General features: G+C 44.1%; 2 protein-coding genes across 3 annotated transcripts; both read right to left on the reverse strand.

Moving 5' to 3' along the window:
* Window positions 1–1553: 1553 nt before the first annotated feature.
* ampd3b (adenosine monophosphate deaminase 3b) lies at window positions 1554–22090 on the reverse strand. 2 transcript variants are annotated; one of them, XM_079743272.1, is made up of 15 exons: window positions 21887–22090; window positions 18923–19136; window positions 18003–18168; window positions 17620–17785; window positions 16824–17043; window positions 15042–15171; window positions 11456–11650; window positions 10183–10314; window positions 9128–9291; window positions 8496–8622; window positions 7872–8035; window positions 6082–6202; window positions 5590–5763; window positions 4271–4381; window positions 1554–2178 (listed from the first exon to the last, which is right to left on the reverse strand). In XM_079743272.1, exons 1-15 carry the CDS (start codon window positions 21906–21908, stop codon window positions 1996–1998), a joined length of 2289 nt encoding a protein of 762 aa, XP_079599398.1. In that variant the 5' UTR covers window positions 21909–22090; the 3' UTR covers window positions 1554–1995. The 2 variants fall into 2 exon arrangements, with proteins under 2 accessions (XP_079599398.1, XP_079599399.1); XM_079743273.1 differs by lacking the exon at window positions 21887–22090 and adding an exon at window positions 20797–20943.
* Window positions 22091–24383: 2293 nt separating this feature from the next.
* On the reverse strand, window positions 24384–25296 carry admb (adrenomedullin b; the record flags this gene model as incomplete). Its single annotated transcript, XM_079743605.1, has 3 exons — window positions 24384–24618; window positions 24718–24852; window positions 25190–25296. The coding sequence occupies 3 exons, from the start codon at window positions 25294–25296 to the stop codon at window positions 24384–24386; spliced, it is 477 nt and encodes a 158-aa protein (XP_079599731.1).
* Window positions 25297–26873: the final 1577 nt, after the last annotated feature.

Raw genomic sequence — 26873 nt, forward strand, 5'->3', positions numbered from 1 at the left:
GACAAACAGCAATCCTCTCTACCTATCTCTCTCTCTATGGCTTGCCGGATGTTTCACACCTTCCTCGGGCTTCAATTCTTGCTTTTATACTGTGTATGCATGGCCTATAAAACGCACCGGTTTCGCTATTCTCACCTTTCTAAAGGTGCTGCCCTCTATGGCTGAAATAGTTATTGCAGCTTATGTGTCCTGCCCCTTGTGGCTATGTATAGTAATTACAGCTTATGTGTTCTGCCCCCTGTGTCTATGTATAGTAATTACAGCTTATGTGTTCTACCCCCTGTGGCTATGTATAGTAATTACAGCTTATGTGTTTAAAATACGTAACACTGGATACTCAGCCTACAGTCAATGCTACAATACTAGATACTGAATTCTATACCACTTAATACTCTACTAGTCAAGACTACAATACTGGGTACAGCAGTCAACACTACAATACTAGGAGCTGAAGACTACCACTCAATACCCTGTACTAGTCAACACTTCAATACTGGGTACTAGAGTCTAAATTTTCTCTTATTTTTCTGTAAATGGTCAGTCTGAATTTACCCTGGCTGCTTTTTATTGTATTTTGACTCGTTCTGGTCTGATCATTTTCCTGTATCAATTCCCACCTGCAAACTCTAGTCCATTCCATCCATCCATCCACAAATAAACATTCCATCAGCAGATTTGTATCATGACGCATTCTCATTTTAGGCAAAGTATAAGACAATACTTTCTTAACAGTATAATTGTAACCATGATATAAATGGAGTCATTTAACATAACGTAACAATATTCAAATTCTAACATTGTTGGGTAAGACAGAATTTGGTTTTATCTGAATCCAGTGATACAGATTGGTGGTTTTAGCTGATATAACAACTTTCAGGTGTTTATATATGTTGTTTAAGTATTTGGCAGACACTTTATTCCAAAGCAACATACATAAAAAATACATATAAAACAATCACTGTAAACATTATAATAATTTAAGGAAAGAATGTTGTTAATAAAAGTACAAAATATCAATACAAAGTGTCAAGACAGAATAAGCGCAGTTTAGCGGTCCTGCCAAACGGATTGCACTGCGTGGAGCGGATCACCACCCCAAGATGGCGGCCCGCGTCTCGTCATCAGCGCCAAGAGGGAATGCGTTCGATGTTCCGTCTATGATATAGGATGTGTATGGTCTACACACTTAACTGCAAAACCAGGACATTATTTAGGAGTACTTCCAACAATTTAAACTGAAATCTCATTGCTGGAACAGTGCTGGAGGACATCCATTCAAGCGAGACCAGCACCCAGTGCATGGACAAGAAGGCAACCTCCTGCAAAAAAAAAACCCTACGGAACCTTAGTAAGTCCTGCTCAAACTAAGGCCTAAAACGCCAGCGTTCATATTGTGAGCAGCATAGAGTCACAATTGTTGTGACTCTATGCTGCTGAATCAGTTAGTACCCTTCAGGTACTGAAGTTTCCGGTATTGTTGCTGTGAGCACTAATAGAAAACCCCACTTTTGATTCCCCGTGATCAGAACACATTGCACAAAATGACACTAGTGTATCAAATAACACTATGCTTTATTAATCATAGTTTCAAATACAAAATACAGCTCAGTTAAGGATGGGGGATGTTGAACTTTAGGTGGCAGCAAACTCAAACAGAAATAGTGCAGTGTCAACTGGTCATCTTGACCAGTTGAAGTCCACTGGTCTCAACTTGTAGGCTGTCTCAAAAAAAAGAAAGTCTCACTTGTGTTGTCAAAAATAGATTGATTTTGAAAAAGTTCTGAAATGGTCAATCAAAATAAAGCACAAAATAAATCATGGCGCTTAATAAAGCAGGAGCATTAAGCCAGTAACGATGCAGTCACTTCCAAGACAGAAAGAAAGTTAATAAAAAAACATAAACAGAACACTCAAACTGGCAAGGCACTGATTGTTGAACGTGACGTCACTATGTCAGGTGACCTGTATGCACTGGTAGAATGTGAGAGGCGGACATCACTGGTCCGGGACGGGTGTGGTGGCAGCATCCATCTTCATGGCGTCCACCAGGAAGCTGAGCTCGTTGCAGAGCGTTTCGTAGCGGTACGCCAGCCGGATCTGGGCCACGTTGGTCCGCTGGATGTCGTTGCCCTTGTGGCCGTCCTGCAGGTAATTTGGACCCAGGAAGTGCTGTTTCTCCTGGGGGGGGGGGGGGGGGCAGGGGAGGTTGTTAATTAGCATCCAGTTAGTTGGACTGCGTTATGCTAGCTAAAGGTGTAATCCTTAACGGCTTCTCCGGCAAAGTGCCCTACATCCAGACACACCCACTGGGGGTACTTATTGGCCCAATCCCAAAGTGAGCCCTGAGGAATAGGGACACAGACTTAATTGGTCTCAGGTGCTAAGTGAGCGAGTGTGTGAGGCCACATGGGCCCAGATAGGTATGTATGGGATTGGGACAGCACTTCACGAGAGCACATGTTACCGCGGCAACGTTTAATGACAAAGATGTTGCTGACACTTGCCGGTTTGGGAACTCTCATTTTGACGTTTTTTTTGGTTTTTTGGAAATGCAATGACAACAATCGGCTACAGCAATTTATTGATATTAGAAAATATAATTTTTACTTCTGAATACTTCAGTATAAAGGATGTATTGAATAATGTAGTTGATTATTTGCCTACACATACTAATCATAAGTCAGAACGGGCTACATTTGGGAGCCAAAAGAGCAGGCTCTTGTTGGTGAGCTGATCCAAATGATTCGGCTCACTAAAAAAAAAGCCAGAAATTCCCATCTGGTCGCACATTGTCAGTAGCGTCGTCTTGTTGTTTACCTTCCTAATTTCTGGATCTCCCTATGGTCTCCGCGGTAAACGTCACAACGCTTAGAACTGTGGGAAATTCCCTCAGGTGAAGTCTGCACTGATGCAGACTCACGGAAAGGGCTCGGTAAGTGTGGACTCAAACCCTCACGCCCTCCCAGCTAGCAAGACTAGCCTGCTGGACTAGTGTTGTGCTGGCTTAAATTGTGTCATGCCAGCAAGACTTGTCAAGCTAGCTAGACTAAGGGTGCATCCGAATAATAAGTATATACTATTTCTGTTGAAATATTTCTGCGTCTACTGTGTCGGCTGTTTACCAATGTGAAGGAAGCATGCTCAACTGCCCTTTTAAGGACGCTTCGTCATAGAACGCCGACAAGCACTGTTCCAATGTTGAGAACACTCGGAAGTTCGCGCCTTTTTCGCGTCCTTTATTTTTGAGAATTCCCAGATTTTTCAAGGATGCATCGATGGATCCTCAACGAGCGAAAATACCCACAATCCTCTGCGTTCACAGGCTGCGCGGGATATTCAAAAAATGCGTATAGAAAGCAATACACATTGCTTTACACAAGTGGAGTTATTTGAACGTTTCAGAAATATGTTGTGCCGTATTGCTTTTTATAGATTAGTCATGTAAATGCAAAAAATTAAGCTGTGCGATTTCTTTCAAAACTTTTTGCAACGTAATGATAGGCTATATTTTGCATGGATTGATTTGTTTTAATATGCAAGTAGGTGGTGTTTAAACAAACTACTGTTGCCAGTAACAATTTCAACAATTAAAACATTAAAATATTTAACACTGGAGCAATATTTAAAAAGCGGAAGCGCTTCCACACTAGCAAGTCGTTCCGAGCTGAATGCTACAAACACTAGGCAGCACTCTAGCCTTATCTCTATAGGACGCGACTAGCAAGGAAGTGTTCTAGCAAGGCTGCAGCCTTCACTTTGGGAAACAGCCCGTTAATGTAGTATGTTCTACAGCTATCGTACAACGCCTCAGAACGCTTCCGAACACCACCGAAACGGCACCGGATGTTTGGAGATTACGTATTTCCCCTCTGTGCGCTGCACATCAGATGCCGGCAAAATTAAAGTCACCTGGGATGATTTACCTTAGCTGGAGCAGCTTCTGGTGGTGCCCAGTCAGCCATCTAGATTTTACATTTTTTTTCACCGCAGCGTTCTTCTTCGGTTACCAGACTCCGGCTGAATTGTGGGATAGCGTAGTGACCTACCGTTGTATACTGTGGCGGTAGTACGCATTCAGAAACTTTTTGCCTACTAGACAATGCGTACTGAGCATTCGGACGCGTTATATTTATGACTTACTACAAAATGCCTACTATATAGCAGTCAAGTATGAGTATTCGGATGCAGCCTAGTGTTATACTAGTTTGATTAGTGGGGTGCTAGCTACACTAGCAGGATAATAGTGTCATGCTAGGTAGGGGTACTGTACCTTGTGTGAGAGGCCGCTCTGCAGGACACTGTTCCTGGCTATCTCACACACATCACAAGTGCTTAGCTTCCACAGCTGGGCGGCGATGGCGTACTCCTCCATCAATGCTTCCTAAGGAGTAAGGACACGACACTTAATACACAAAAGATAATACAAGACAAAAATGGAATAAGGAATGTAAAACAAAAGCCTTCACATCAAATTCAAATTATAAATATATCACTGCTATCATTATTATTAAAAATATTATATTAATACATTTTCAATGCTCAACGCACACCTTGATAACACATAATAACATAATTAGAAGCAAATGAAGGATATATGTTATCACTTCAATGGTATCATTTGTCCATTCTGACGCTATGATGTCACTATGACTTTTTGAAGTAGAGTGCGATCATCAAAGTTGTTTTCTTTAGCGCCATTGAGGGTGAAAATACCTAATGTTATCTTCCCAACTTACAATTAATGAGTCGTCTACTCGGACAGCTGTAGACAGCGCTATGGGTCTGTGGTGAATATGACCGCGGGGTTATCCGTGGAGAAAATAATCATGAATAACATATTAAAAATAATAAGCCCGTTAAACGTTGTTTTAATGTTATAACGTTAGCCTATGTATAAGCTTGGTGGCTGGCATGAACCACCAGAATAGAACATGATAGTAAGATAGATCAATATTGAAATATCATATCAATAAATGAGGTCTCTACTGGATTACTGTTCTCCCTGGTTCCCCGGAAGTTAGAAGGTAAAGAACGACCATCAAATGAAACAATGTTACCTTGAATAAAACAACTGATTTCTCTGGGTTTCATTCGGGATTAGGTCGTGAACAACTCAAGAAAATATATATTACAACGGCCTACTAGTATTTTGATATTTTAATGTGAAAATGGTACATATTATACCTTTAAGAGTCTCCAAAGTCTCTTGACCAACAGAATAACAGAACGTGATCAACCGAAACGTTGATAAAACATGGCATCTCTGTAGGGATCCTTTCCATAATGATGAATGAATATAACTGAGCCAAATTAGGCACTTTTAGAGGACGGATTATGGCTGCAGTGTTCCTACTCAATTTTCTACCATTTTTTTTAAATGTAGCCCACATTATTAATGTAGACCCAAAATTATAAAAAAAAATGTTCCAGGTTGAACAATTTTCAAACAAACAATGTAAAATACCAAATTCCTCATTCTCTTGGTTAATTGGCATGTAGAGCTGCATGATAAAAAGCAGTGATCGTATAAATGGGTTGGGTAAATGGACGATGCATTAGATGGGCGGTATTCAGGCTGGTAGGGCTGACCTTGGTGTAGTGGAACAGCAGGGGGTCGTCAGTGGACAGGGACACACACAAGCCTTTGTGGAGGAACTCGCGCAGAGGGTTTTTGGAGTATTCCAGGAACAGGCCGTTGTTGCTCAGAGGGGACATAGCGATGGGCACCTGGCAGAGGTAGTAGAGGTACTGAAGCACTGGACTCTGGAGAGGACAAGAGGACATTTCATTTTAAGGTTATTCTTGAATGTGTTACTGATGCATTTATATGAATACCGGAGGTTTAAGGTAGACCATTTAGATCCCACCTCCACTGCTTGATGAACATGTTTTCTTTTAAACTTTGATATCCCAAAGTCATTACTTTCATAAAAATGTTGTGCCAACCAACATTTTTACAAATCCAATGCCTATCCAAAAGTATAAACAGCAGAGACCAACTCATCTAAACAATGCCTGGCTCTTTAGAAATAACCATTCACACTTCAACCGGCCCCGCCAGCAGTCAGTGTTCTGGCCCACCTTCTTGAGGTTGAGGCCGTGGGAGATGTTGTCTGCGGTGAGGAAGGCGGACACCAGGTGGGTGATGGATCCAGCCTCGCCACAGTGGGGCCGGAACTGGAATGTGTTCAGGCCTCTTTCCCTTCAGACACGAGACAGAGTACTTCACTAAGTATGACTGACCTGCACATCTTTGTCTGATGAAGGTCAGACTCTGAGTCCTTTCATGCAGCAATGCTGCATGAAAGTCCAACGGTGGTTGGCTCCAACTGGCTCCTGCCGCCTACATGCAACGCTCAGTTTTCATTTCCCTTCAGTACTACGTCTTAGTGTTGAGTCGTTCGCGAACGAATCAGTTCGAATGAACGAATCGTTAAGACGAACGAACTGAACTGGTTCCTCTCTCTCGTTCGCCTCGTTCGTCTCGTTCGCCTCGTTCGTTCTCAGAGTCGACTCCTCCCAGACCCACTAGTCGCTGACTCGCTGACAGTTCGTTCACTCACAGGGTCGTGAACTTCGTTCACGACCCTGGGACATTTAAAGAGTTTGTGTGTTATGTGTTGCATTGTATTTCGTTGTCCGTTATGCCAGTTGTTTTCTGTGCATGCATTGGATGTTCTTCTTGTCAATCAGTGTGGGGGGTGAATCATCAGGTCAGCTGGGGGAGGGCCTTGGGAGAACAGGAGGGTGGGGGCTTGCACGTTGAAGGGACCGGGTTGGGGGGTTGCCCGGGTAACCGGTTGTTGTTAATGTGGCTTTTTGCCGTTGGTTACGGGTTTTCAGTGACCTGGTTTGACACCGGCGAGGTCATTACAATAGCGTATAACTGCGTTGTCTGATGACAGTTTAATGCATTTTTCACAATTAACCAGCTCTCGTTTTGAAGGCAGTGTTAATTTTGGCAGCTAGATTTAGTCTTTGGCTGCACAGGGTTCTGTTTATGGGAGACTAAAACACCCGGGACACCCACCATCATTGCTAAATCAAGTCTATTATTTTGCTGATATGTCAAACATCCAATAATCAACTACACCCCATCCCGCTGCGTTTGGTTAAAGTTGTAATGTTGACGTATGAGAATGACAACGAGGGAGGCGCTGAGTCTGAGCCGTTCATTCCATGATTCTACCGGAAACTCGACTGAACCGGAAACCCGACTGAACGAACGAGGGGCTGAGTCTGACTGACTCAGAGAACCGTGTATGATTCGATTCACCGCTACCGGAAACTCGACTAAACGAATGAACGAACGAACGATTCGCGAATGACTCCCCTTGGCGAACTGAATCACGCGAACTGGTTCGCGGAAACGAATCAATAAATCCATCTCTACTACGTCTGGGTTTGCGGTATATTCGCAGGTTTTCTCCGGCCAAATTTTGCCGGTCCAATCAGAGAAAAGAGGGAGTGGCTGAGAACAATGACGTTGAGATCGTACGCTAGTTTCAGCTGTAGTCAAATGTTAGCGATTGGTTATGGCAGATCCAGAGTGGCACTAGGCTGATCCAATAGTTTTAAATTTCAACAGACACCCGCCTTCAAGTGAGTTAACGTTTGTCAATTGAGTAGGTCCGGACTCTGTGTACAAATGAAATGAAGTACGAGAGTCTGGTAGGACCAGGCTAGTTTGACACTAGTTCCCTCCCTCAATTTCTGCCATTTTTGATCAGTAATTAAATAAACCCTAATACAGCATGGAGACAGTCCAGTTCAGTCATCGTTAAAGAGCCTGTTAGCATGAGCCTGTGCTACTACTCCTGTTGCTATGTATGCACCCGTCCATGGGACGGCGGGGACTAAGAAGGACTTACTTGCGCAGGTTGTTGAGCACCATGATGTTGGCGTACATGTGGAAGAGGTAGTAGCTGTAGGGGGGGTTTTCCTCGGAGGTCCAGCTCTCAGGCTTGGGACTGCTGAAGGAGAACATGTGGTCGCTGTGTTTGGACTCGTCGTCCACACTGTCGAACCCCGTCAGCTGCAGCGGGACAGGACCGTGTTAACAGTTCAACAGGTCCTCCTCCAAGGGAACAGCACATTAAGGGTCGGGCGGGGGGCATCGTGAACCGATGTGTAATGAGTTCACAGTGTACAGTAGCTAAGGAAACGGCCATATGGGAGCAGGGTAGTCTAGTTGTGGCACTCCACTCCCAGCTGAACGGTTCTGGGTTCAAATCCCATTTCCACAGGATACCTGTAGGCATCCTTGAACAAGATGTCTAACCCCTACCTGTCAACTGAATGACCAAATAGTGTAATTAAATAATCCAAATCAATAGCAGCTTAACCTTCCCAGACCTGGGAGCCGTATATATAACCATATCTGACAAATATCATTCAAAGATCAGTTTTACAATTTTCGATAACATCTGTTGTGAGCCGAATTTTAGATGAACCCATATTTTGGCAAATGTATTGAATCCTCTTGCACGACTTACGTATTTTAAAAACACGTGCAGTTCCTTGTTCTGCTGTGGGTTGACTGTGGCTTCAAACAGTGGGAGGAAGATATTCTCCAACATCTTGGCAAAGTTTGGTATGATCTTCTTGGCCCTGAAAATATCACTGAAAGACAAATATGGTAATCTTTTTTATCAACATTTCTCACTTTGAGATGCAAATCATTTCCCTACCTGCCACAGTTAGTACAAAAAACTCTGCTTGCTGAACATTTAACTGACTTAAGATTACTTTATTGATAGGTAAAGGTTAGCCACTTGTTCGCCACTATTAACAAAATGTCTCAAAAACCTCAAACAATGCTTCTGTTTAGTGAGTCATTCACCAGATGTTTTTCCAAAGTGATCTACAGTGAACTCAGTTCCATGTCATCAAGAGCTTCTGGCTGAAGGACGCCTCCAGAAGGCCTGGTGGATCAGGTGGATCATCATCCCGTTGGGCCTGACTACCCTAGCCACTATACTCACCCCCTCCTAATGTCAGGACCCCTTGGTGGGGTGGGGGGGGCCTTCAAAACCTTCACAATAATCCAACCTTCAAAGTCAAACCCACGTATAAACGCATGCATACAATACATCCCATAGTTCTAGTGATGGTACGAGAAGCTCACTAGATGCGGGGGACCTGGATCATCCATTGCAGGTTGGGAGAGTGGAGGGACTGCTGGATGAACCAGGAGGCCAGGGTCCGCCACTCGTCTGGAGAGCGTCCGTAGATGGAGAGGCGTGGCTCGGCGTGCTGGTATTTGCTCTCCTCCAGCCCTTGAGCCACTTCCTGTTGGAGGATACCAGGCAGTCATTACTGGAGAGACATGGGGGAATCCCTTCTGATGCTGCTGCTACCCCACGTCTGCTCCCACAAGTAGCACTGCACATGTCACATGCTGCCGTGGATACAGACGTCTCCTATATATTTTATGGCTCTTTATTCATATTTTTAATTTGTAAAAATAAAACATTAGGCGACTGTCTAGTAGTTGCTGCTGTGTAACCCAAATGTATGTCTGGAATAAATAAAAAATCGGTTTATTATTAATTCCAAATCAAACAAACTTCAGAAGGAATTCTACTTTTGGATTTATAATTTTATAACTGTTGGCACTGGCAGGCTGGATATTTGGACACATAATACACTTAAATGTTTCTACATGGAACTAAGCTTCTATTGGTGCATAAAGACTGATTAGGACTAACACAATGCTGGCTCGCGCGCTTTGTTAGTTTGTCACAGTCCAAGAACTTCCTAAAGGATCACATTTCACTTAAGTTTTATCTTCTGGATCTTAAATCTCACCCTAACGAACGTATGTATTTGGAAAGTGAAAGTAATGCTTAGCTTAAATATGGTTATAATTATTGTTAATGTCTACATCAAATGTCTGTAATCAAATGGACAGCAAGGATCTTTTTACATATTGCTACTACTATTAAAGTGTATATATAGATATATTTTCTGCTTTGTTTCTTGTTGTTCTTACTTTAACTTGAATTGTGTATCTCTTATTCATTTAGTGTCTACTAGTGTCTTTCTGCTGGGATACCCAAATTTCCCGTCTAGGATTAATAACGGACCTATGATCTTGTATTTATGTCATATGAGGGTCTGTTAACCTCTGAAGGCAATTTCACACTGTTGTTCATATTTGCGGTATGATTGATACTGTACCTTAATCAGGCGAGCAAAGTATTCTCCATTGATATAGTTGTCTGTCTTCAGGTAGATTTCTCTCAGCTCGCTGGCCCCTACAGGGTTGTATTTGGAGTTGAACTTGTCAAAGCGGTGAAATGTTTGTCTTCCCTACGGATCAGGAAGATGTGTGAGCTGTGCAATCAGCCAGAAAACATCAAATCACTCTGACTCTGAAGACCTTGCATGAAGCCCAATCAAATGACATCAACAGATTAAATGTGTCAACAACACATGCTGTGCCCCTGTGCCAGGAAATGCTGTGTGTTCTGTACTTACTTTTTAGTTCAAATTTATAATTAAAGGTTATAAACCTTTAATTAAGTTATTCATGAATTCAATATTGACTAGTATTGTAATGAAATGGCCACATTAAACAGATAATTATAAAACAGGTTTTAATGGAGTCTATTTGAGTTCAGTTAAAATGCTCTTTGTTGTGGTACTTTCTTCTTGTTCATTTACTTTGTCTGTAGCCTTGTCTTATAATCTAGTCTGAATCAGACCTATTTAATTCCTCATTTAACACATCAGTAGGTAGACCGTTGCTCTCTACGTTTCTCTTCTACACATCAATGGTGACATGTGGTGGTCTTTATAATGAGTTGTATTGATAAACTAAATTTCCTGGATAGGTCATCGTGTTCATTGTGCTGCCCAACCATCAGAACAACCATCTGACCAACCATCCACCCAACCATCTGACCAACCATCTGACCAACCATCTGACTGACCATCTGACCAACCATCTGACCAACCATCGTGCTGACCAACCATCCAACCGACCATCTGACCAACCATCGTGCTGCCCAACCATCTGACCGACCATCTGACCAAACATCCAACTGACCATCTGACCAACCATCGTGCTGACCAACCATCTGACCAACCATCTGACCAACCATCCAACCGACCATCTGACCAACCATCTGACCAACCATCTGACCAACCATCCAACCGACCATCTGACCAACCATCGTGCTGCCCAACCATCTGACCAACCGTATGACCAACCATCTGACCAACCATCTGACCGACCATCTGACCGACCATCTGACCAACCATCTGACCAACCATCTGACCAACCATCAGACCAACCATCTGACCGACCATTTGACCAACCATCTGCCCAGCCATCTGACCAACCATCTGACCAACCATCTGACCGACCAGTGTGCTGACCGACCAGCGTACTGACAGACCAGCCTACCAATGGTTACACACGGGGTATGAAGTAGGGAGCGTTTCTTACGGCGTGCACGTCCAGGGAGTCCACAGTGAGGTCGTAGGGGTCCATGGCCAGGTTCTGGAACACCTGGCCCAGGGTCAGCTTCTCCCCACCCCTCTCCAGCACCACGCGCTCCGCCTCCGTCTGATACGTTGTCTGAATGAACTTCAGCAGATGTTTCTGGTTCATGCAGGCAGCTGCGTGGATGTGCGTGTCAACCTGGTTGAGAAGTGGTACACGCAGACACCCGCACACACGCACAAAAACACACAAACAATGATGTCCGTGAGGTGCAGCAGATCTCTGGTGAACAAGCTTCATCCATAAAACATAGTTAAGAAGAATGTGCTGAATGTGCTGATGATTTTGCTTTTGAGTTTTTTGCTATTGATACTGTGCAACTCTAGCTGTTCTTGCACAATCTTTTGAATCGATATCCCAAGGCTTTAATGTTTTCTGCTAATAAATGAATTTGGTCAACTCATTGTCACGTGAAGAACATATGTTTTTAATGGAATGTGCACTAATGGGAATAAGATACCAAACAAAACGAGCAGCTTGGAGCCAAACAGGAAGATGCAATCATCTAGGCAGCACGCAAAGACACGTTTTTATTAAAAAAAATATGTATATCTTATATTTTTTTTTTAACATAAAAGTTTCTTTTTCAGTTCAGGCACTACTCTAGATAGCCATGTCTAAGGACTAAGTTCAGTTGCTTTGCAGGAATTTGAACAGTAATCTCCCCTGACAGGCATCCGCTCGCTGGGGCTGGAGCCTGTGGCTGGAGCCTGAGGCTGGAGGCTGGAGCCCTGGGCTTGAGCACTGAGGCTGGAGCCCGGTGCCTGAGGCTGGAGCCCGGGGCTGGAGCACTGAGGCTGTGTTCTTACTCCCCTATGGTCAACTAACCAGAACCTCTATTTGTGGAAGGTTTTTCCATTCTGGAGGTCACCCAAAAATGTTTGACAAAAGTTTGATATGATCAGATAGCAAGCAACTGACAATGTGTTACTTCCTGTGTAATAACTCTTTTCATGAATCAGATAAACAGACTACTAGGCCAGTTTAGCTAACACACTAAATAGTATTAGTCATGGTCATGAATGATTGTTTTTAATTATGATCATTATTACTACTAGAGTTTCCGAGTTTATCTCAACCTTTTTTTTACAACCTAGTTGTAATTAAACCCATAGCTATAATGTGGAAACCCCAGTCGATAATGTAACAAATTTCTGAGCGCATAATATAATAAGAATTTGCCTATAATTTGTATTATAGGCAAATGTATGTATAACATTTTTGGTTCATCTAATACGTAATGAAGCAAGCATAATAATTTTCTCCTTACGTTATGAAGCAAGCATAATAGTTTTGTATTTATAAGCCGTTTCACACATGTCCTCAGCATTTTTGCCGCATTTGTATATCAGGAGATTCGACCCTGAGGGTGATTCACACTTGATGGTGATTCCTGCTTTATATGCGGACAACGATCGTCGTTTAGATATCAGTAGAATCAACGGGGGTTTTAGGGGGATGGACTTGCAAGTAGCGGAATATGGCGTAGGGTCTAAGTTCGCAAGAGTGCGGCTGCTGACACTGCAGTTTGTTTTGGTTTAACCACAGACAAAATGGAGGCAGAACGGGCAGAGCTCATCGCAATCATCTTAAATGTTGCTAAAATTATGCATCATATATTCCGTTGCATCCACAAAATCCGAAGCATCGATCGATGAAAGAGTGGAGCATGAGACAAATAGAAGTAACAACGAAGAGGAAAGGCGCGACAAACAACTGCGTTACCAGAGAATGAGCTTCTATTTTTGCTTAATTTCACATATAACAAACACTGGGACAAATGTGGTTGATTTCTGTGTTTAACTGAGAAAACAGAGAGTGGAAGGACGGGAACCTATAATGTTCAGCTAACTGTTGTCAATAATAATAATAAAAAAAAACATTTGCTATATACGCGTGCAGCTGTGAACTCATGTATTGTAATTTATTGTATGATGGATTATGATAGCATATGTGTTTAGCATTCACCACGAATGACTCTTAAAACCAGTGCCAACATTTAAATATCTTTTAACCATTCAGCGAACAAAAGGCAACAGGCTGATTATCATTTAGGGGGCCACTCAGTGACATGCAGAAGCATCATCAACACGCCCACTGAAGTGTGAGATATACAGACTTTCTACTCCTCATTCACATATATGGTAATTTAGTTTCTTACAGAGAAAATACTGCTTCTGCGGTAGAATTATTTAGGAGATTTTCAGGGAACAAATGTCAGGATATGTTGTTCACACATACGGCCCATCAGGAGAATATCAGGACTTACACGTGTGTCTGAAAGAAGCTAGTGTGTGAGCATTTGATTACATTATAAAATTAGTAAATTCATGGGTTACAGGGGTAATTGTTCAATGGAAAGTGTAGTATACTATATATGCAAATCAATTACTCAATAGCTTTGACTGTTATTCAGGGATAAAAGTGCATTGACATTTAAAAAATGCATGGGAAGTACTATTGGTTAGTTGAAAATAATAATAACAAACAGCTGAAAATTGTGTTCATTTACAGAAGCACCTTAGTGAAACAAACTAAGTGTAACAACAGCTAAGGCAGCAACCTACCTAGCTATGTTGAAATAAAGCACCGGCTTGTGTGGGGGAAGGGGAGAGGGAGAAGACATGAGAGTAAGTTTATATTTTTAGCAGAAGAATAGTCATTGAGATTAAATATCTCTTCAAGTGACCTGGTCAAGACAGGTAGCAGTAGCGAACAGTCACACATAACCTACACACAAAATATTCAAAAAAAATAAAACAACTCTAGCAGTCGGCAGGGGGAGGGGGGATAGCAATATCGCATGACATTTCGGGTGGTTCATGGAGGGGAGTAATATTAAGTTTGAGCAACAAAGTATAAAGACATTTCGGGAGGCTCAAGGAGGGTGGTAATATTACATTTTAGCAACAAAGTATAGTCTTGGACCCTATAGACATAATTCACCATACTGTGTTATTGACATGTTTTCGTTCTGCATTATAGGGACGCTGTCTCTTTAAGAGATTTTGCGACTTGTTTGTTGATATGCCGGTCGGCGCGATGATTTAACTTAACGGTTTTTATCGGATAAAATAAATGACCTGCCGTTGCATTGTCGACGTGAGAAAGTGTCTCTTCACTTCCTTTATCGCCATTTCTACAGCCTATAGACAGAACGTCTTTCCTGGGAGATTTTGTCGACGGCGGGTCCGTTAAAACAGTCGGAAGGTGGGAGGGGGGATATCAATACCGCAAGACATTGGGACGCTCAAGGAGGTGGGTAATATTAAAATAAATAACGTTTTTTCCACGTGTATGTGGTGTGTGCGGTGTGTGTTTGTGGGCGTGTGTGCGTGCGTGCATGTGTGTGTGTGTGCTGCGGGCTGCTTGGCACATGCGCACTTGACCAAGTGTGCAGTAACTTCACAGGCCTGCTATTATATAATAGTAAGATAAGATATTCACAGGCCAACATTTAGCAGGGGGTGTTTGATGTTGGGCTCTATTCATGTGGGTATGTGATTCAGGGATTGGTGCAGGTCCGGACCTTTCTGACGTTGTAAAAGTCTCTGTGTGGGACCTTCTTCAGCTCCGTCAGCTCAGCCATCTCATTCAGCATCTCATGGAGGTTGAACTTAGACTCCAAGAAGTTCAGCCTTCTGTGGCAGTAGGTCTTTCTGCCCGGGTAGAGGGTAAAAAGTAACTTGTTAGTTGTATGCTTCATTCTGTGCTGGTATACTCTACGGGTTGCAAAGCGGTGGGTACGCAACCAATGTACTGGTGAGGAGATTGAACTGGGAGCGCCCTGCCTCCTCCTTCTCCTCATCTCCTCTATAACGTATGGGTTCTCCTCCTCATCTCCTCTACAACGTATGGGTTCTCCTCATCTCCTCTATAACGTATGGGTTCTCCTCATTTCCTCTATAACGTATGGGTTCTCCTCCTCATCTCCTCTATAACGTATGGATTCTCCTCCTCATCTCCTCTATAACATATGGGTTCTCCTCATCTCCTCTATAACATATGGGTTCTCCTCATCTCCTCTATAACGTATGGGTTCTCCTCATCTCCTCTATAACGTATGGGTTCTCCTCCTCATCTTTTCTATAACGTATGGGTTCTCCTCCTCATCTTTTCTATAACGTATGGGTTCTCCTCATCTCCTCTATAACGTATGGGTTCTCCTCATCTCCTCTATAATGTATGGGTTCTCCTCCTCATCTTTTCTATAACGTATGGGTTCTCCTCATCTCCTCTATAACGTATGGGTTCTCCTCATCTCCTCTATAACGTATGGGTTCTCCTCATCTCCTCTATAATGTATGGGTTCTCCTCCTCATCTTTTCTATAACGTATGGGTTCTCCTCCTCATCTCTATAAAGTATGGGTTCTCCTCATCTCCTTTATAACGTATGGGTTCTCCTCATCTCCTCTATAACGTATGGGTTCTCCTCCTCATCTCTATAAAGTATGGGTTCTCCTCATCTCCTCTATAACGTATGGGTTCTCCTCATCTCCTCTATAACGTATGGGTTCTCCTCATCTCCTCAATAACGTATGGGTTCTCCTCCTCATCTTTTCTATAACGTATGGGTTCTCCTCATCTCCTCTATAACGTATGGGTTCTCCTCATCTCTTCTATAACGTATGGGTTCTCCTCATCTCCTCTATAACGTGTGAGTTCTCCTCATCTCTTCTATAACGTGTGAGTTCTCCTCATCTCTTCTATAACGTATGGGTTCTCCTCATCTCCTCTATAACTTATGGGTTCTCCTCATCTCTTCTATAACGTATGGGTTCTCCTCATCTCCTCTATAACGTGTGAGTTCTCCTCATCTCTTCTATAACGTGTGAGTTCTCCTCATCTCTTCTATAACGTATGGGTTCTCCTCATCTCCTCTATAACGTATAGGTTCTCCTCATCTCCTCTATAACGTATGGGTTCTCCTCATCTCTTCTATAACGTATGGGTTCTCCTCATCTCTTCTATAACGTATGGGTTCTCCTCATCTCTTCTATAACATATGGGTTCTCCTCATCTCTTCTAGAACGTGTGAGTTCTCCTCATCTCTTCTATAACGTATGGGTTCTTCTCCTTATCTCTATAACGTATGGGTTCTCCTCCTTATCTCTGTAACATATGGGTTCTCCTTTTCTCTTCTATAACGGATGGGTTCTCCTCCTCATCTCCTCTATAACGTATGGGTTCTCCTCATCTCCTCTATAACGTATGGGTTCTCCTCATCTCTTCTATAACGTGTGAGTTCTCCTCATCTCTTCTATAACGTGTGGGTTCTCATCTCTTCTATAACCTATGGGTTCTCCTTACGTGGGTCCGTCCACGATCATGGCGAGGACCTGGCCCATGTCCACAGAGAAGGTCTCCAGGTCGGGGTAGGGGAGGTCCCGAGGCTGCTGTTGCTCCAGGGCCTCTGGGCTGGTGTACACGTGCACAATGCCGTCCATCATCTGCAGCAGGTAGCCCAGGTCCTCTGGGAGGTCCTCCAGGGAGTAGGGGTCCTGGCCTGGCCCCGGGCAGGGGCTGATGTCTGCTCGGACGCAGCATTAGAGTTAAGATGGAACCCCCCTCTAAAGTGCATGTGACCCCAAATCCTCCTCTTTTTATTTTAAACAGCTTTATATGTCGTCTGTTATCTTCAACAGAGTGAGCTTTGCTATTTTATCCCTGTCACTAAAATAATAATGCAGGGAACGCAAAGCTCCGAATGGGGAAAGGTTAGAGGTGACGTTTGCGATCAAGAGTGTCAAGCTCATAGAATATAACGCACAGAGCATTTCATACAGAATATTACTCATTATAACGTTCATACCCAACCATGGGTGCAAGCCTAAAGAAAGAAGGTGTTGAGGGCTGAGTGTACTCCCCCACCCCGGATATCTCCGCCCAAAGCTATTCCTCTTCAAACAAAAGGAACAGCTTCTCACACACTTAAAACGTCTTAGCAGAACTGATCCAACGTCTGCTGCACTTAGATACAGCCTGATGAAGATCTTCCTCAGGTCAAATCGTATGAAAGGATGTCTTCCTGATTACTCCACACTCACACACGCACGCACACACACACACACACACACACACACACACACGCACGCGCACAGCCCACCTGGCAGGACCTCGTCCTCCTGGCTCCAGGTGCGGTCCTCTGCGGTACGGAGGAAGTGCGCTGTGGTCCGTGAGAAGCGGTGGAAGGCCAGCCTGGAGTACTTCTCCCTGATCAGGAGAGCTTTCAGCAGGCTCTTGGAGGCCTTCTCATAGTCCTCCACCGTGATCTGGACCAGGGTGGAACACGACACACGCTTTTAGAGCATGTCTCACACACCCGCACACAAAGACGGAGCCTTTCTGGAGACAATCCAAGGGATAGCCACTGGGCCCAGCGTGTCAAAGAGCATGACCCTGGCTCAGCTGACCTCTGACCCCCACGCTCAGTATTCTTAGTGCTCTTAGTATTATAGTGTGATAGTATAGTATAGAGCTCCAGTTTACCCCCGCACAGTAATCCCCGCTGATGGTCACTCTCTGGTAGTCTGGGAGGTCCTCTGGGGGCGGGGCCTGGCTGGTGGGCGGGGCCTGGCTGGTGGGCAGGCCGGGGGGTAGCGCGTCCGTTTGTAAGAACAGAGACTGAGAACGCTTCATCTTAAAGCTCTTCATTCTGGAGGAACATGAGAGCAGAGCAATACAAAGGAAGGTTACCATGGTGGTCCAGTGGAGCTGGATTGTCATTATACATCATGGATGTATCATAAAAACACTGCAAGGTCAGAGGTTTGGTTCCCAATGCGGACGTCAATGATAAGCTGGTGCCATAAAGGACCCTGCACTCATGGCACTCATTGACGTTTCAGATAAAGGACATCGAACAACAGCACAGGATATTCAAAGCAAGCTGCAACATAGTCCCTGTCTACTGAGAAGCATTCCAACTGCATGGTGTCGCTGGCCACGCCCACTAAACACTTCTGGACACGTTGTGTGATGAGGCTGTAACCCTGTGTTCGTAAACCTTGGTTTCTTCACGTTTTTTTCACGTGGCAGAATTGCGATGTCCAAACGGCGCCATGTGTCCACAGACACGGTCTGTCAGTAGATAATGTCTTATCCCCGGTCTGTCAATAGATAATGTCTTATCCCCGGTCTGTCAATAGATAATGTCTTATGTGTATCAGTAGTTAAGGTCTTATCCCCGGTGTGTCAGTAGTTAAGGTCTTATCCCCGGTGTGTCTGTAGTTAAGGTCTTATCCCCGGTGTGTCTGTAGTTAAGGTCTTATGTGTGTCAGTAGTTAAGGTCTTATGTGTGTCAGTAGTTAAGGTCTTATGTGTGTCAGTAGTTAAGGTCTTATGTGTGTCAGTAGTTAAGGTCTCATCCCCGGCGTGTCAGTAGTTAAGGTCTTATTCCCGGTCCAAACCTCCTGGCCGACTCCTCGGACCTCTGCTCCTTCAGGCCCTTCTGCAGCTCCCTCTCACGCTCCTCCTGCAGGCCGATGGGGCAGTCCTCAGGGACGGTGAACAGGGCCAGGGCGTCCCGGTTGCTCTCCTCCTTCAGGGCGCAGGCGTATACCCTCTCGGCCACCTGCCGCAGTCTCTCGTCCATCTCGCTCTTTGGGAATAGCTTCAGCATCTCTGAGACAGAAAGAGAAGAGACAAACAAACCATGAACATTTTATTGATATAAAGACTTTAAAATATCATTTTCATTATCGTGATAACGTAAGGCTTTATTTTCCATTCTTTTATCATTAGTCCAGTTTCAGCACATTCATTTCGTTGTTGTTGTTGCTCTTCAGATTTCTTGATAATACCATGATGATGGTTCTATGGTCTTTGGGGTCACTTCAGTCACAAAGCAGTGACCTTCTGCTAGCAGAACCCCTGGGGAAGAGGGGCGGAGCCTGGGACCAGGTCAGCAGAGCCACGCCTTGTTCCTGTTCCGCTAGAGGGACCCTTTACCCAAGAACAGTTAGAGGCCAGTCCAGGCCTGGCCAGTCGACACAGTGACCATATGGAGCCTCTAAACACACTTTACAGTTTGCTGCTGTGGCAGAGGTTGTTCCCAACTACGCTCTCACAGACCCTGCCTCCTGAACAATGAGGCAACATGAAGCGAAACACTCACACACAGCTCACCAAGACCTCAGCGGGTCTGCCATCACATTAAAAAATTATCCTCCAACATCTGATGTGTGAGGCTAAAGGGATTCATGAACTCGTTGCTACATTAGAAGTACCAGACCCTGGAATTCTCCTCATGCCTGCACACACGCACACACACATACACACACACACACACACACACACGCACGCACGCACGCACGCACGCACGCACGCACGCACACACACATAGCAGCTTATTTACATACAGGACATGGCAGTGTTTATTCAACAAAGCCTAGTTTTAATATTCTGTTTAATTCTAATTAAATGATCTGTGTATTGTTTAGGAGTGCCATCCTTTTTGAAGTTAATCTGCCTTGAAATCCGAAGGAGTAACAATCCATAACGACTAACTTTGGTTGCTAATACCAATGCCGTGGCGGTGATGGTGAGTCATCTTCACTCACTGCGCTAGGTAGCCTAGCCTCATCTGAAGACTGAGGCAGGAATCAACACGCTGCATATCCAGCATATTTGGTGTCAAGTGGCACAGATTCCCAGCAACTTGAGAAGCCACAGCAACAACTCTGCCCCACAGATGATACCTTCAACATGTGCTGCTGCCCCCCCTGAAACGTGTTCCATGGTCCATTGTCAATATTCCATGGTCCCTGACACACGCTCCATGCCCCATGGTCCAATTTCTAGTGCCTGCACTCCTAACAGGCCTTTGAGGCACGGTATGCTCAGCTCACTGACACACTATGCATTCTAACGAAACACGCACGCACACACACACACACACACACACACACACACACACACGCACGCACGCACGCACGCACGCACGCACGCACACACACACACACACACACACACACGCAGGCACACACACACACACACAGACACACACACACACACACACACACACACACAGGCTACTGGTTTTCACTGCAGCTTAAGTTTTGTTTAGATTTGACTTGATAAAGTTATAATATTGAACAAATGTGATAGCTGAACGTGAATGAACATGATAGCTGCAAAAGCATGAATGCAGATACATCAAGTAGCGGACCACGAAGAAATATATAACTAAAACCATGAACATGTATATTTATGGTACAGCCTGGTTGTAAAATCATTACGCAACTGATTTAGCAACAAGAAGTGATGGCATCTAGTCTCTTACCTTTCACAGTAACCAGGGCAAGATCCTCAAATGCAACTCTCCCCCAGTACCAAGTGAACCACAGACCCTTTGTTGCTCAACGCTGAGACTTCCTCTGTCACTCACTGTTCTCCAAGTCTGCACTTAACCCTTGCTCCGTGGAAACTGCTAGACTAGAGTGGAGCCTCTTCAAAGCTTTGACTGCTCTGTGTTAAGGAATCGAGTGGTCGTCTGCCCCAGTGCTAATCTTCTGCATGCGTGCGTGCGTGCGTGCGTGTGTGTGTGTGTGTTTGTGTGTGTATTTGTGTGTGATGCAGTTGTTGTTGTCTGGAAGGCCCCCCTTCCCTTCTTATTCCCTGCTCTATTTTAGGGGTGTTGAGATCACCATGGCAATCCAGACTCAATCAAATATATAATATATATCACAGTATATATATATTATATATTATATCATTAATATATTCATCATCAAGCTGTTGTGATCGAAACGCAGTGAATGTGCTGCCTGACTTCCAAAGGCCAGATAACAGTCCTGAAACAGGACTGTTAACTAACTAACTAACTACTAGCTATATCTACTTCTCTGTAAAAATGTAACTCTGTTTCTCCCCTGGTTTGAGTCGTTAGGATTGTTTTAATGAATTGTTCAGGGGCGGTGAACAGCAGCTGTTAACAGATCTTCTATTAATATCATCAGTGTGATGTAAACAGGTGTTGATGAGAATCTGTCCATGGAAAACATATCTAGGGTATGATGCTTGTTGCTATTTCAAAAACCAGAAACTGTTACCATTCGCTTATTACCAAAGACATTAAGACATTACTATTTTTCCAGCCATTTATCACAAGTTCAATCCTACAGGTTTCAGAAGGCCAAGCCTTTTACATACCCCACTGAGCACTCACATGCAGTGAAGAAATCCCAAACGTTCAGTTTGTTGAGAGAGAAAACCTTCTAGCAAGGTTTAGAAGAACGGTCATGGACCTGTTGAGGTGTTCGATGCTGAGGAATATGATGAAAAAACAAACACAAAACATCTTCATGTTTTGTGTTTGTTTTTTCATCATATTCCTCATGAAGTCCGGCTGGTAAAGTCCTCCTTGTACTCACCATGTGTGGGGTAGCTGGCCATGAGGCTTCAGAGGGAGGAGGTGAAGCCTCTTACTATAGGGAACCTTAAACAGCTGCCAACTTCTGCTTCCTTCTGCAACACAACTGCTGTTAGACTGCTGGATGAGGCCCATGGGATATCACTAAAGAAAGGTAATGAACTTTTTTTTCCTTGTCAAACAGCCAGCCAGTGCTGACTCTAGAACGAGGGCATCAGGAAGTGAGTTTATTTCCTCTTTTACTTCTTGAACCCGGAGGGACAGAGGGGGTGTGGCACAGCAGAACTATTTATAAACAAACCACATTCCACCAGGGACCTTCCCAGTGTTTCACAAGAACCCTTGTCATTTGGTCATGGGAACTGAAGAATTACCAGTCTGGGGCCTGGTAAAGTCTGCACATCAGATAAACACTGGACTTAACAGTCAAACGGTGGTTGATTTGCATAGCGTCAGCACGCAGAGATACAGGGCAACAGAGGAGTAGCTGGGCAGTCAAAGAAACTTCCACTCAGAAATGAAGGTAGCAAAAAATAATATAATAAATATAACAATATCTAAAACTTTTTAACAACCAAAGCCAATGAGGAGTCTTCCTCTTGTTCTAATATTAGTTATATTTATATATAAATATAGCTAATATTAGACCTACATTAAGAGGAAGACTAAATATATATAACTAACATATATGTTAGTTATATATATTTACAGTGTGCCTCATGTGGTTGTCTTTCCACTGAAGGTTGTCATGGAAACCTTATTGGTAGGAACGTATTATAAAAGGTTTCTGTTTAATTAATATACCGTAATCTGATTGAATCTAGATTACATTTTAAAACTGAATCACCAAATCACATAATTCCCTGAGGTTCATAAATACACACAAAAAGCACCTGTTGATAACAACATGACAACACAACTCAAGCACCTGTTGATAACAACATGACAACACAGCTCAAGAACCTTTTGATAACAACATGACAACACAACTCTACACCTGTTGATAACAACGTGACAAGACAACTCAAGCACCTCGAAATAACAACATGACAACACAACTCAAGCCTGTTGATAACAACATGACAACACAACTCAAGCCGCTGTTTACAGTAAATAACATGCCAGTGAATTCACATTATTCACAAAAGACTATAGGTTGTAAGGCAATACGACAAATGTATGCTAAATATTACATGTTATTATGACACCTACTAGGCCCTGCTCCTATTATATGACTACCACCACCTCCTATGAGAGCCACGACCCCTCGATTAAACCCAGTATCTCAGCTCTGTCTCACCTCCTGGTGCGAGTGTCACCTGGAGCGAGCCTCAGTCAGCTTATGTGTACTGATTATTATTTGTGTAAAAAGCATTACAGATTACAATGTACTATCACGCCTATAGGTGGACATATTATGTTGAATACATTGAACATATAATGCGTTGCAACATGTAATAGGGTCCGTTGAGAAGATAGGGGGCAGTAGAGCAGTTTCATCTGCTCACCGCGAGATGACTAAGAAGTATTGCACGCCACCGACACGAGACTTCTGATGGTCTCCAATGGTCCACCACTAATCATTTCATATCATCAAATGATGATACGGTCCATTTCACATTTCGAAAAAAAGGCCATTAAGCATCAGGGTGAAAGTAATCCTGATTACTGAACAGCATAAATAGTCACAATGTTTGAATAAATGACACAAGGTTCATATATTTGAAAATATAGATTTTAATTACAGCAGTCATATATTTAGTACTTAAAATGGTTACATGTCAGTGAAACAATTACACAATAACGATGTTTTTAAATAGTTGAACATACAAATGTATATTTACTTCATCTGAATGTAAGATTGTATAAAAATATAAGTCTATAGCCTGTTTTTAACTTCATACATTTCCATATATACAAATGTGAAGCCTTTATAGCGGAACACATTTATAAATCCTTTAAAAACGCCTCAAATAAACACATATTCTCTCATATCTCATCACATCAGTTCATAATTGAGTATTACTGTGTGCAATTTGGGAAGAATGAAAGAATCCAGGGTTTGATTTCCCCCCATGGCCCCTGGAGCCCGTCTCCCTCCCCTCCATGGCCCCTGGAGCCCGTCTCCCTCCCCCCATGGCCCCTGGAGCCCGTCTCCCCCCCCCCCCCCCCCCCCCCCCTCCCCTCCATCTCACTGGACAGATGAAGATCTGCGTTGCCAGCTGAAGTATAGAAAAGTTACTCTTATGAAGTCCATTCATTCATCCATAATTCACAGGCGTTCAATGTAAAACCTGCTCTTCAGCTACAAAGCTCGGGTGGGATGTGAGACTGTGTTGGTGCAAAAGATCGCCTTCCAGTGCGGGAAAAGGTTCATCGACGTGGTCCCCAAGTTCTTCTTATTGGTCTCAGATCGGCTGACGTGTTTCGGGTACAAACCGCTGCGTGAACCTGCCTTGATCAGCCGCAAGTCTGTCAGTACCCGACGGGAGCCTTCTCTACAACGACGAACGGACGACCGTGCGTCCCGGAGCTCCACGAAGGGGTCCGTCCTTCAGGGACCGCCGGCGACGTCCATAGCCATGGGACCCGATCTTTCCCTCGGGGGCAGTGGGGTCGATCGTCTTGTCGTTGATCTGGTGGACCCGGAAGATGAGGTCGTGCACCGTGCACGTTATCAGATAGCATCCAGAGTTTTTGTTCGCTGATGACCTTGAGGATCTGTCGGTCAAACTGCGCGCAAAAGAGGGAATGAAATTAAAAATAATAATACTGACCAATTGACCAATTTGGGAAAACTATTTTAAAAAAGCTGTCAGCTTCTCCCCTCACCTCTGCTGAAGTGCGCGGGCCTCCGGGCCCTCCTCGTGTCTGGCCTCAGAATGAGGCGGGGGGCCGGCTTGGCTGGCCCTCGCACAGCTGTGGCACAGCTCCCTCTTCACGCGGCCCTGCAGCCATACTGCCAACCTGCCAGAGGGGGCGCACCTTCAACACCCATCAACACTGTCTGCGATTATATCACCGGAGAGTACATCAGAAATCCATTTATTCCCTTCTTCCCTCTCTGCTCAAAGAGGGCTGCTTGGTTCCAGTGAAACTGAATAGAAAAACGTTTCCCCGGTTGCTCTCAAACACAAAACTCAAATACACACCCTCTCACGCTACCTTTCTCTCACTAACACACAAACACAACAGAACCACGTCTTTCCCTCCCTCTCACACACAAACACAAGCTAAAGAAGACATGCCCTGAGGACTACAAGAGGACAAAACTTTCATTCATGATTCCTTCACCTGGACTCACCTCCGTTTCAGAGCGGCGTCTGCGGCCCCTGTGTCGGTGTTCCTCTCCAGAGCAAGGAAGGAGGAGAAGAGGAAGCAGCAGATGACGGTGTGCAGGGCGGACCTCATCCTGGCAGAGCGGAGGCAGGAGGGCAGAGAACCAAGGCGTGCTCTGAGCCGCCTGCAGGGCCACAAGGTGAGAGAGTGAGCTACAGTCTGAAGAGAGCATCTCCAGCTACGGTGGAGCCAGGGTGAAGCCAGGGAGAGGATCAACACTATGAACAACCCGTCTTATGGCAGTCCCGTTGAAGCACAAATATGTATAACCCATTACATATTATGTTTGGATCCATCTGCCCCCATTAAAACAATGACATTAAGGCAAACAAATCAACTATAATCGAACCATAAAATACAACGATTAGAATACAACTAATGATGTTCATTCAGTTTCACATTTTGATAGATAAATGCCATAACAAAAAAAAAACTTTGATCCTGGAAGTTACTGTAAACGGAGTTAAGGTTTGAATAAGGACTACGTGAGATGTCCGCCTCACCTCTGAAGAAGTCGTCCGGAGATGCCCCTGCAGAGTGGCTCGGCCGGGAGAGGCGACGAGGAGAGAAGATGAGGAGAGAAGATGAGGAGAGGGGATGAGGAGAGGGGATGAGGAGAGGGGATGAGGAGAGGGGATGGACCGTCTCTGAAGCCCCTGCTGCTGTGAGAGGCTTTATAGGCAGAGGGCGGGGGCAGTACCTGGATGCCAGACCCACTGGGAGGTGCTCAGTCCACCACTGGGCCACCTCCATGCTCTCATCTGGCCTCTTGTAAATCACACTTATGGATTGGAATTTGAGCGGTGACAATCACACTATTCTGAAACGCTAACTGTTCATATTATTAATTATTCAACAATGTTTTGAAATCTTGGGGTTGATTTGACCTCTGACCTGACCGCTGCTGTGAACTTACATCCCCTACCTCATGAGTCAAACCATCCGATAACAATCGCGTCTGATTCTAGGAAAATAGAGATGACCATTTACTCTCGTAAGATGCTATTTTATAGCAAAACCCTTCCTGCTGTTTTCACGGCCAGGGGGCTGTTGAAAAAAGTTCCATGCCTGTGTCAACCAGACAACCGGAATACTGTGTAGACATGCTTCTGAATAACTTTAATATGGGATGACCATTAAAATCCAAGCTCACTTAGTCCCCTGTTCCCTGAAAAGGACCAACGGTATTTCAATTGGCTTTTAGATAAGCACCGTTGTTATGGCAACTGCACGAAATCCCGATGCAATGACAAGCATGGCATACTTTAGTGCCTTTCATCCAGACGCCGTAGCGTTGTACGTGTTCAATTACCTTGAATTTTACTTTATAGTAGAAAGTGGAAGAGATGACCCCAAGAACAGTCCACCAAGAACAAGGTTTAATGAATGCAGTGCAGCATGCAGAATGTGCTATTAAACACAAATGGCTAATGGATGCTAATATGGTGGACCTTACGCCGAAAGGGGAAGACAACGTTTATTACCAATAATACGACCAGAAGCAGCTTGTGGATGTAGAAACCAATGACTCAAGAAGTTGTGAGTCAATCGGTCAGCCAGTATCAATTCAGGGATTTTAGAGACATTTTCATCCAATGGGACATCAGCCATTTTATAAAGCTGTCCTTAAGTTGCAGGTGGTTGGTGAG

Source organism: Pollachius pollachius (assembly GCF_949987615.1).
Source record: "Pollachius pollachius genome assembly, chromosome: 9".
In the NCBI taxonomy this organism is placed as follows: domain Eukaryota; kingdom Metazoa; phylum Chordata; class Actinopteri; order Gadiformes; family Gadidae; genus Pollachius; species Pollachius pollachius.